This window comes from Cynoglossus semilaevis, chromosome 10, assembly GCF_000523025.1.
Source record: "Cynoglossus semilaevis isolate Cse_v1.0 chromosome 10, Cse_v1.0, whole genome shotgun sequence".
NCBI classification, from domain to species: domain Eukaryota; kingdom Metazoa; phylum Chordata; class Actinopteri; order Pleuronectiformes; family Cynoglossidae; genus Cynoglossus; species Cynoglossus semilaevis.
Window position 1 is genome coordinate 237,647 of NC_024316.1, and position 12,366 is coordinate 250,012.

The window sequence follows — 12,366 nt, forward strand, 5'->3', positions numbered from 1 at the left end:
AGTAGGAGTCAAGGCAGGTGAGCCAATACTTTTGGTCATATAGTGTAGCTCTTAGCATGTTAGCAAATGCGCCCCATCAATTATCTCAGCTTAGTCCAGTAAGCCCAAGCCAAGAGTGTTCTGTCTGACTTAATTTAGTAAACCAGAGGTTCCCATAGTTGGGGGCGGGCCTTTAGGGGGCCGGGGGAGTCCCAGTACCATTGCAGGTGGGACCTGAATGGAATGAACGAACGAGACATAAATGCACAACAGCAGGAGAACATTTTCTTCTGAACCAAAGGGGGGCCCAGCAGAGAAAACATTTTCTTCTGAACCAAATGGGGGCCCAGCAGAGAAAGTTTGGCAACAATACCAAACCAATTCAATCCGATTAGTCAATAACTTGATCCATAAATTGGGAACTAAATCACAGTCCAGACCGGGAATATGAGTGGAATTGATTGTGCTTTTCTTCATATCCACAACAGGTGGTTTGCGGAAAATGCTCCGAATTCCGTGCTCGTTTGTCATACGACAACAATCGGACCAATCGTGTCTGCATGGACTGCTATGCCACTCTGGTGGGTGTGTTTCCTTCCGTTGGAATGTTAGGCTCTAGCACACAGAGAAGGCGATCCATCTTGGAGGTTAGTGTGACAGCCCCATAACGTGAATATGTGATCGCAGCAAAAGCGGATGCTAACGATCTCACTCCTCTTGTCTTCTTTGTTCTCATAGAAACAGGCCTCACTTGCAGCGGAGAATAGCGTCATGTGTAGTTTTCTTCAACACATGGAAAAAGGAAGTGGGCGGGGCTGGCAGAGGGCGTGGTTCGTCATCCCTGAGAATGAGCCGCTGGTGCTTTACATTTACGGAGCGCCACAGGTACAGACAGTCTTCTGATTGCAGAAGTGTTAGCTAAAGATGGCCAGAAAGACGTTTTAACAGTTGTGAAAAATATCAGAAATTTGGAAAAAAAGTTCTTTCAGAACAGCTTTATTATTAAATATAGTCCATAAATAGAATTGCAATTTAACCAAGGCATATATTACTTCTATGGTTGCCAACAGAAACTACAAATAAAAAGATTTCATCTAATTGATCACACAAGCTTTGATTGTTAGAAAAATATAGTTGTAGCTTCATCAGAAAAGTTAATTTATTGGTAAAAAAAAAAAAAAACGTAAAAAAAAAAGTAAAATATGCCAGAAAATGTTCCCAAGTTGTAAGGTAAAAGGTAGCACCCAGTAAAATTATGCCAGAAAATTTTCCCAAGTTGTAAGGTAAAAGGTAGCAAGTCATAGTTTAAAAGATGGCTGTAGAAACTGCCGTAAAATCAACAAGGCAAATAAACTTACAAGAAAAAGAGACAACACATTTATCTACAATAATTCTTTTCAACTACAGTGGAACCTCAAGATACGAGCATAATCTGTTCCAGGTAACTCGTAACTCGAGGTGCTTGTATCTCAAATACTTTTTCCCATAATTCCTGTGATATAAAATAAAATGTGGTTTTTAATTATGAGTTCTTACCTTCGAGACAGACGATACAGTAGCGGCTAATGGCGGCATGTGCGGAGGGAGGGAAGAGAGTTGACCCGTACGTACTTGATTCCCTACTGTTAAATTTAGTATTAACTTAACTTACGTAATTTTTAGCTAGCTAGCTAGCTAGCTAGCGAGATAGATAGGTAGATAGATAGATAGATTGTCCTTTATTTATCTTTGGGGACTTCCCTTTTGGGAATTAGCAGGGGGATATAAAAATGTAACTAAAAGTAAGATGTTAAGATGGCTCAAGGTTTAAATGTATTAAAATAATGTAACTAATATACCAAAAAAAAGTTTAATATAACAAAAAAAATGTTATGGGAGAACTAGCTAAAACGTTTAAATATTACTAAAAATTAGGCCAAAAATAGTTGAAAACATTTTTCAAAGTGTTTGCAATAAAAGTATAATGTTGGTGACGTTATCCCTGATGCACTGCGAGTGATTTACTCTCCTGTGGGTTTTTCCAGGATGTGAAGGCACAGCGCAGCATACCTCTGATTGGCTTTGAAGTCTCTTTACCTGAGTCATGTGACCGCCTGGAGCGACGTCATGCTTTCAAAATGTCTCAAAGTCACTTGACCCTGTACTTCAGTGCCGAGGGCGAGGAGGTACAACAGCGCTGGATGGACGTTTTGTCCAGGGCGGGTCGGGGGGAGGAGCCTCATCCACAACAACCGCCAATCATAGAGAGCCTCGAGGAAGAGGGGGAGGAGCTAGTGGCTTTGGAGATTGTACACACATGATTATATTGGACAAGAAACCCAAACAGTGAAGATGACGGGGCTAAATGAGGCCCGTTGGTCGCTTTTAAACGCAAACACACAACACACACACCCCCCACCCAATATTCTAACAGTTATATAAATTTGCATGACCTACCTGCTGTAAAACACGAGATGGTCCTGGTCCATTTGTCCATCTTGGTGCACATTGTTGTGGGTGGAGTGTCTTGAACCACAGTCCATGTTTACTTACGAGCGGCCCGAGAGGATTCTTTAACATGAGGACGCTTTGCATCTCTCTCTGTGATTTAGATTGATGTTGTTAAAGAATTTGACTGCTTTCTTCACCTCACACGATTGGTTGAACTCGACTGCCAGTCTGAATGCTGCAGCTTTTTGTCCTATTCATGAAGTGTGGTACTGGAACACTGTCTTTATAATAGTGAAAAAAAAACAGAAAAAAAAAAACGAATTTACAATTTACAACCGGAAAATATGTTAATATTTGATCGTATTGTTTATCGAGTTAATTACTCATGTTTATACTATATGTAATTATTTAAACATAAAAGATTGCACAAACAGAAGCGACATAACTAAAATAATAAAGGTCTGGTGTATTGAGCGACACAGTGGTGAAAGTTTACATTGCAACGAGCAATGGATTGGCTTGTCTTGCTAGAGACATCCAAACCGAACAAAAAGTTTATTGATAAAAAAAATACTGATTTCTCTTACAGGGACAGGTGATGGTGATGAAGGCAGCACTTAATGAACAAAAACAAAAGTGTCCTTGTAATGTCAAATCAGTCATTTTTGGTTTGAGAAGTGATTTTAGGTCCTCTCATCCAAGAGGCTTCTTCAGTTCTTTTTCTTTAAATTTCAAAATATGGTTATGTCCATCAATTTATTTGCAGTCTTTAAGACTAAAAACTAAAGTTCTGTCCACATTTAGAACGGTGTTTAAAAGCATACATGTTTATGGTTTATCCGCTATATGCGAAAAGCTCTCACAAAAGACGTTTTTTTTGGCTTGTGACTATAATGAACAACAGTGTGTGATATGGTCAAATTTGTTCACTTGCTGAAGGTGTCTTTGCGAATTGAACACGAATCGTACTCAGATTGTGTCATTTTAAAGATAAGGGATGCTGCAACACTCCTGCAGAAAACTTACCATTTTGTAAAAAAAAAAAAAAAGGTTTTAAAAAAAAAAAAACAAACAACCTGTAACTGAGAGAAAAGGGTATTCGTCCTGTAGTAGCACCTCCTTTCTCTCCTCAGAAGCATTTATTTTATAATTTACCAGCATCCTAGTTGTCAGATCAGATTCAAATGAAGTGAAATGTGGCTTTGATAGTTTTTGCCTAATATTTTATGATTAATAATAGACCATCTTTAACTTATGTTACTTTTCCCTCAAAAGTTTTTTTTTAATTAATTTAAATTGTAATTTAAATAAAGATTTAATATGTTACAGTGTTGTGTATCGTCTTGTCATTTGATGTAGATAGATGATCATCATTGCAATGTGAACAGGTTTATGAATAGTTTAAATAGTTAAATAAATAAACAGTTACCATCCAACTATTCATCCATCCATCCATACATCCATCCATGCATCCATCTAGCCATCTATCTATCTATCCATCTATATGTCCAATTTACGAGTAAGTAACTTTTGCAAGATTTTCCTTGTTATGTAATACTTGGGTTATAAAGATATTCACAACACTAGCACCTTAGAATTGTATAATTTTTGAAAAATAACAATGCTATCTCATCATGCTAATCTTGGATGAGCTTCCACAGTCCGTGCTGCAGGATTTAGTTTGGAATTTGATTGACACTTCAGCCCAGTTACACCAATTTAGGGTGACTAAACTATAGCCAAATGCTTATACCACTTCTGTTGTTGCTTCAATTGGCTATACAGTAACTACTTAGTTCAATGAACGTCTAGTTACACCAGTTCACTAAAGACAAAAAATGAAAGATATGGTTAGAAATAAAATGTGTTTAAAGATGCTACTGCAGTTGTGACTATTATTGTAGTCGGTGTAATCCCAAAACTTTCAACTTATGTGGCTATTACTAGTAGTTCAACCACCGCACTACTACCCAAAGGTGGGACCAAGTCATTGCTTTGCAAGTCACAAGTAAGTCTCAAGTCTTTGCACTCAAGTCCGAGTCTAGTCTCAAGTCAAGACAGGCAAAGTCCGAGTCGAGTCCAAGTCAAAACTGAAAAGCGTCAAGTCAAGTCCCAAGTCCTGCCGTTTCTGTTTCGAGTCCTTTCGAGTCCTTATATAAAATAAAATAATAATATATTCACACAGATCACTTTGGGTTTTTGGAGAAATGATCAAGTCTTGTCGAGTCAAAGGGCTCGAGTCCAAGTGAAGTCACGAGTCATTGATGTTAAAGTGCAAGTCGAGTTGCAAGTCTCTTTACATTTTGTCAAGTGGAGTCCAAAGTCATCAAATTGATGACTCGAGTCTGACTCGAGTCCAAGTCATGCGACTTGAGTCCACACCTCTGCTACTACCCCAATGTTATCGCTACTATCACTACACACTACTACTGCAACTGCTACTACGGCTACTATTACAACTATTACAAAATAATAATAAATAAAAATGTAATTATAAACAAAATCGGGCTTTTAAAATGACATAAAATAGCATCGGTTGTACTATTATCTGACATACTGGTAACATTGCGATGCACACTTGATGATGGTAATTAACTTAAGGTTTGTTTGCCAGCCACAAAGAGGATACACATGACCCAATGAATGATCTCAGTGCAACAAGAACGTTTTGTGAATGAATGAAGGAGAGAGTGTATTTTTTTTTTTTAACTTCCTGGTGACAGCTAAGAACTATTTTTAAAAAGAAGACTGAAAGGTTGATAAATCCCGCCTTCTTTTTTCTGTCACTATGGTTCAGATGGGATGACCTGAAGCACCAATCAACAGTTCGCGAAAACAACAAAAGACTTAAAAAAAAAAAAAAAAGTCTGACTCTTCGTGAGACCATGAAGGCAGCACAAGCAAATCATTGTCGAGCACACCGACTTGCTTCTTTTCATTGGTCAGCAGAGAAATCGTGGGGAACGCGATTGGTCCTCCCGCATTGGTCATCCGCGTGTTGAAGTGTCTGAACGAGTTCAGGAAGCGGGCTGAAGAAAAAAAAAATCTGGTACTCTTTTTGGTTCTGGTTGGAGGCCAATAAAATGTCTGCCGACAGCCCGGAAAATCTTCTGTACGAAGAGACGGGGAGAACCGGACCCGAGCTGGAGGAGGACGAGATCGATCAGCCGCAGGCGGTCCTTGTCATCCTGGACTCGACTGAAATACTTAATCTGGTCCAGTGAGTTCGTAACCCCTGGAATTTACTGTTTCTGCTGCTGCTCTTAGTGTGTTGTTTGTTGAGTTAAAGCCCTATTTTAAACGCACATTTTGACTAGCACAGTGATTGAACCTCTTTCAAACACGTTTTAGACATGTCGATGACTTCATTCATTCCTTAACCAAGTCGCCGACGTCACACATTATGCCTCTTGTGTTAGGGATATATTTACAAACAATCACGAATGTAACTGCTAAATGTAAATATCTTAAAAACTATATTATATCATACGCTTGTTATTATGAGACGTGACACATGTGGAACAAAATGCAAAACATTTCAATTGCATTTGTTTAGTGATAGCGGTTGGCTACCTAGGTAAATGTTAAAATGAAGACAATTTAAAGTTTGATTATAAAGGTATTCGATTAAAACTAACCGTGCCACATATCGTATATCAATAAGAGTGTGACGTACTTTATAGGAGGATTGACGCTTACCGCTCACATCTAAGCTTAAGATTCGACTCAAAAAGGCTAAATAGCAAAAAAACAAAACAAAAAACAACAAACAAGCTAGCTAAAGGCTGGATGAAAATTAGTGTGAAATTGATATAATATAAAAAATATAATATTGAATATGACACAAATTTACGGGATGAAAATTAATGTGAAATTGATATAATATAAAAATATAATATTTTGTATAATATTGAATATGACACAAATTTACTCATTTGAAGTTTTCGGTTGTATGTTTTTGTAATGGAAAGTGTGCGGCAGTGGTGAAAGCCTGTGGAGCTTTTAAGGTTGTTGTTTTTGCTTTTTGAACTTTTACCTCTGACCCTCTCTACACGCACACACACACACACGCACACACACAATATCTGGTAATTCCCAGGGGAAACACAAACTCGCTCAGTGCTCTCTGGTTAGCTGAAATGGAGACACAAAGACATTGTGTCATTTGTGCCCAGTGTGTGATATGATACAATTAGTTATGATGATACAATGACAGACATAAAATGTATAACTTAGTATCATAACCAAAAAGATGAAAACATCAGCTATCACAGACTCGTGTTTCACAAACCTTTTATACACTTACTTTTCTCTTATATCAATTTTTCAGAATTGTTTTTAATCTGGAAAGACTTTACGATACACCGGTGAAGGACTAAATTTACTACGGGCAGACACATTTAATGATTAATTGTGTGTAATAATTAGAAGATTTATTTAATTGTGGTTATGTTTGTAAACATATCATTGCTTCAAATTCATCTAATTTCTTTCTTGCTGAAGTCTAAGGTTGTTTGTTTGTTTAAAGTTGTATCTGTAATGGCCTTTAAAATTTTTTTTAAAAAAATCCTTGTGCTGCTCCTAAACAAACAAATGAAAGCACTGACTTTTATAACTGGTCTCAATAGTTATGTTTATTAAGTTATTGCTACAGGCTTCTAGAGAATCGGTTCAAAAGAGAAGAACAAATACCACAAAAAGACTGACGAATCTGCAAAAAAAGAGACCAGGATGTTTGAGAAGTGCAGAGTCAAACTGCTGACTATTGATTTTATTGCAGTGGGGGAGGTTCTTCACTGTAGACTTTGGTGAGTAAGAGAGAGAGAGAGAGAGAGAGAGAGAGAGTGGAAAAAGAAAACGCACACACTGGTAACACCCACAGCAGGTCTATTATCACCTTAATAGAGTTGATCGAACAACTGACAGCAAAATACTTGTCAAGTCTTTACAGTTTGGCACTTTTTGCTAATCACTCATTGTCCACAGTAAAGTCACATGTCGTGTAGCCAGATTAAACAAAGTTAAACTTTTAAAAAATTAAATTAAACTTTTGCCAACAGTATATAGTGGCTGCCAGAATAGGCCCACATTTCTTTATTAGATTTATTAGACACTTCTTTAATACCGATGTAAATATTAACGTTATAAAAACGGGTGCGTGATTCAGAAAATGCCGCGATTCGATTCAGCATTGATTTTTAGACTCAAGATTCAAAACCGAAACAAAACTGAAAATGTTTGCCTTTAGCTACAAATGGCTGGTCTGAGGTAATTGGTAGTACAAAAAATGGATGATGGCGTGACATATGAGTTCACACATTTGTTGTATTTCCCAAAATACTTCACCTTTTTTTTTGAAAATTCTAAAAAGAATTTTCCTTATCGAGGTCTGGCTTCCCCTCGAGGCAGTAAAATCCTAAATCCTCCCAAACACTTGCCTTTAGTGAGGATGGGGCAGGCTGAATTGTTTTTTCTTTAACCATCTATTGAGAACTAAGTCGTTAAAAAATATTTGAATGTGAATCGTTTTTGTTTTTTTTTCACCCCAATTATAAATATCTGATATTTATAAACCCAAACAAATAAGCTTATAACTATGACATATTTTGGGTGAAAAATGAAAAAAAAAAAAAAAAATGGAGTGACTGTTACTAGTGCTACACGATTTCCATCATTTGAAAATGTGCAATTGTGGACAATGTTGCAATTACAATATAAATGAATGATGTCATGAGTCTATATGACATCATTAGCGATAATGATAGTTTTTATATTTCTCAACTCTCAACTCAATACATTTAAATATGAAACAAAAAATACAAAACCTGCAGATACTGTTTTTATTTATAACTTAATATATAAAAAAAAAAGTTCAAAAATAAAGCTATTTGTAAGAACAAATCCATTTCTGAAAAGTGATAAGGCAGTAACACAATTGTAAACCTAAAGACCTTTCTGTTGGTGGTTTGGTAAACCTTCCAATTACCACTTGATAAAAATAAATAAATAAAATAATAGAGGTATTTTCGCAAGGTTCAACTTGATAATTAAAAAAAAAAAAAGAATCTATAGTGGTTATATTTTTATTACTTTTAGTGTGATATATGTGACATATTTCAGTAAAAGTTGTAGTAGGATACATTTTTTAGCCCATGTGGATGTGGCTCCACATTTGTTTACACTAAATTGTTATGTAATCACAAAGCGTGACATCGCGATTGCAATTGCGGTTTTGATTAATTGTGGAGCACTAATAGGTACCCAGCTGTAAATAACAAGATAGGTAAATATACAGCCGGTCCTCACTTATCAACGTATTCATTATACAATGACTCAAAGTTACGGCGGGGCTTTTCGAAAGTATGTGGTTAGCACCAAAGATTCGCTGTTATGGTGACCGGAATAAACCGGCAGTGGAGTTGTGAGTGACTACGAACATATGTACGTGCATACCTGGTGGAGAGATTCGGGAGATAGCACAGGCAGCGTTAGCCTCACCCATCTGACCAACTCACCCACCCAGTCCTACGTGTCTTGTGCAGTCCAACAGTTTCACAAGTGTTCTCTTCAATTTGTAAAGTTATTACAAAACGGAACAATTTCATCCCCCTCATGATGTAAAACTGGAAAACGCACGACCACACCTTCTCCTGCTGGTTTCATTTTTGAGAAGCAACAGAAAGCCATTGGTCTAGACATGTGTTGTAGCTTCATTTACATTTGATTTTGGATTTTCAGTACTTGGGCTAAATACTGTACTGTAAAGTACATACATTATTATTATTGTTTGTTTTGTATCTTATGTCACTTTGTATTAATAAAATGTTACCAAAGAGAAAAAGAGAAAAGCTAAAATAGTACAGTATAAATGGCCTCGGCACAAAATCGCGGGCAAGTTGACGTCAACGGGGGTTTTGTTTAATGACGAAATTGTTTAATGACGGGGTCTTCTGAACATAACTCTGTGTTTAAGTACGGACCAGCTGTACAACAGATGTGGAATAGCGCCACTATGTGTGTCCAATTCCTTTCTTAGGAATGTAAGCCAGAGTAATAACCTGCATAACTATTTTCCGTCATAGCTGTGGCCCCTCTGTAAGGCACTTGAGAAGTACAGTATTCCAGAGGTGTGGACCCGAGTCTCATGACTTGGACTCGGGTCAGACTCGAGTCCTCAATTTGATGACTTTAGACTCGACTTGACAAAATGTAAAGAGACTTGCAACTCGACTTGGACTTTAACATCAATGACTCGTGACTTCACTTGGACTCGAGCCCTTTGACTCGACAAGACTTGATACTTTCTCCAAAACCCAAAGATTATAAAATAAGTTATTAAGGAGCGCTCTGTATCTCTCATTGTGTACGTGTGTGCGTCTGTGTGTGTATATGCTGTCGGCACAACATCCAATCAAATTAGACCCACGTTGTTTTGACGCAATAATATCGAGCCAAACAAATTGCGGGACAACCAATGAGAAAGAGCTGTCGAACAATGCGCGGGTTCGAGAAAACTATACCAAAGATCGTGTTGTTCGGATTTAAAAACTCTGATATGGTCAACAAAAAACGAGTGGCAGTGAGTGGAAGGACTCGAAAGGACTCGAAAACAGAAACGGCAGGACTTGGGACTTGACTTGACACTTTTCAGTCTTGACTTGGATTCGACTCGGACTTGGCCTGTTTTGACTTGAGACTTGATTCGGACTTGAGTGCAAAGACTTGAGACTTGCTTGTGACTTGCGCAAAGCAATGACTTGGTCCCACCTCTACAGTATTCCCTCATATTAGAGAAAAAGCTTTGCCTTACATTGCATTCTCTTTGAATCTCTTTAAATACTTCTTTGTTGAAAATCGCAGACCATTTAATACTGGTGATGCTAACGTTTGGCCTAAAAGAATATAAAAAAATAAACATATTCAGCTGTAAAACAGGTTAATTACTACAACCGATTCACATACTTTCATTCTTACTGTACAGTAAAGTAAGGTGTTATTATTAATATGGAATACGCATCGCAGTATGCCTGTTAGAACTATGTGTTCATGCAGATTGGAGCAGCTTTAAAAACATATCTGTGGAAGAAGGTTCCTGATTGGCTGTTTTTCCTCTCTGTCAGGGTGGAGTCTGGGATTGTGGCTGACATCGAGCTGGACATTTTGCTGCCATCAAGCTGTGATGCCTACTACCAGATCAAAAGTCAGCCAATTAGCAACAGGTGACACAGACACAGGCACAGACACAAGCGCATAGAACTTGTTTTTGTTCATCGAAACACTCAGTTCTTATGCATTTTTTTTTTCTCATTCCTAAGTACGTTAGCTGGAACTTTATCTTCTCCATCGTTATCTTCCTCACAACCGTCAGTGATGTCATCCAGGTAATACATAGACGCACACACACACATAAACATACTCTGGTCTAACACAGTTTGAACATTTCCATTGTTTGAATGCAATCTTTAATCCAGAGTTCTGTCATCTTTTTATCCCCCACTCTTCTTATTCCTACTCCTTGTCTTTTCCCCCACCATCAGGGTTTTGATGCGCCAGGACCTGATGCGTCAGCAGGCTCTGGAGGAGGAAGAAAAGGAGACGCAGCAACAACACAAGCTCCGTCTAGCAGACTCTGTCCCTTCCACTTCGTCCCCCATATCTGTATCTGTGTCCTCCTCCTCCAGAGCTCCTGCTCAGGTTCCTGTGGAGGTGCTAAAGGTATGAGGAGGATGATTTAAAAAAAAAAAAAAAAAAACTGTTTAGTTGTACATTTCAATGACATTGACTTGACATTTCCTGCAATGGAACTGTGCTACAGGTGCAGACTCACCTGGAGAACCCAACCCGTTACCACATCCAGCAAGCTCAGAGGCAGCAAGTACGCCAGTACCTGTCCACCGCACAGGGCGTCAGTGCCACTAAAACAGCCAATGATCGACCAGCTCCAGCCTTGCCAGTCTTGCCAGTCTCCTCTTCCCAACTGAGTTTTGTCCCCCAGCTGACTGCCGTGGACCGTAAACAGGAAGTGAGATCATTGTGCACTCTTTTGTAGATAGTGATGTTATTGTTCGAATAATGATTTCTAACAACTCCGACCTCTGATTGGTCGTTTTAGATGGAAGAGATGGTCATTGATGACATCATCAGATTGGAATCAAGTCTCAACGATGAATTTCTGGCATTTAATGATTCCGGACTTCAGATTGCTAACACGGTAATAAACCAAATTTAGACTTGAGTCTGATGAAACCTAACCCTTAATTCAATTTGTTGTGAAAATGAGTACCGTAATTTCTGGACTATTGAGCGCACCTGAATATACGCACCCACAAAATTTCAAAAGAAAAAAAATAATTGGACATATACAGGCCGCACTTCTCTATAAGCCACAGGTGTCAGTGTTGTAACGTGTGATATTTACACAGAAAGTTTTTATTTTTTTTCACTTTTAATTAAATAAATGCTTTTTTCCCCGTGTGCCTGTTACACAACTGGTTACACGTTAGCTATGTCCTGCTACGGCGCCCTGACCGCACAGAGGACACTTAGTCATCTGTTCCAGGGCTGAAGCTAACATTAGCTCCGGGGCTAACTCCCTTCGCTTTGTGCTTGTCCACCGCAGAGGTAAACAGAAACAGGGAAGTTGGGGTCTTTATTATCAGCCCCATCGACCGCAACAGAACATAAACAGTGTTTTAACCCTTTCATGCATGACGGTCACTACAGTGGACAGCTATTAAAATGTCATTTTCTATGATAAGAATAGGTTTTGAAGGCAGTGTTGCATATAAGCCTCTACAGTGGATTCTCAGGCGTCCACTGTAGAGGCTTATATGCAAAAAGTGGGAATGTTCAAGCCAGAGGTGTGGACTCGAGTCTCATGACTTGGTCTCGAGTCAGACTCGAGTCATCAATTTGATGACTTTATACTCGACTTGACAAAATGTAAAGAGACTTGGA

The 12,366-nt window shown here is 38.3% G+C and overlaps 2 protein-coding genes across 2 annotated transcripts in view; both read left to right on the forward strand.

Moving 5' to 3' along the window:
• Window positions 1-3,732, forward strand: part of fgd1 (FYVE, RhoGEF and PH domain containing 1) — a 19,463-nt gene extending 15,731 nt beyond the window's left edge. Inside the window, 3 exon segments of the mRNA XM_017035653.2 lie at window positions 468-626; window positions 718-864; window positions 2,004-3,732. Coding sequence (XP_016891142.2) covers window positions 468-626; window positions 718-864; window positions 2,004-2,279 — 582 coding nt within the window. The 3' untranslated portion in view covers window positions 2,280-3,732.
• A 1,595-nt stretch (window positions 3,733-5,327) lies between these two features.
• tfe3a (transcription factor binding to IGHM enhancer 3a) overlaps window positions 5,328-12,366 on the forward strand; it is a 13,025-nt gene continuing 5,986 nt past the window's right edge. Inside the window, exons 1-6 of the mRNA XM_008317879.3 lie at window positions 5,328-5,629; window positions 10,530-10,628; window positions 10,725-10,790; window positions 10,947-11,124; window positions 11,225-11,431; window positions 11,522-11,620. Of these exons, the coding sequence (XP_008316101.1) occupies window positions 5,493-5,629; window positions 10,530-10,628; window positions 10,725-10,790; window positions 10,947-11,124; window positions 11,225-11,431; window positions 11,522-11,620 (786 nt within the window). The 5' untranslated portion in view covers window positions 5,328-5,492. The remainder of the gene's footprint in view (window positions 5,630-10,529; window positions 10,629-10,724; window positions 10,791-10,946; window positions 11,125-11,224; window positions 11,432-11,521; window positions 11,621-12,366) is intronic.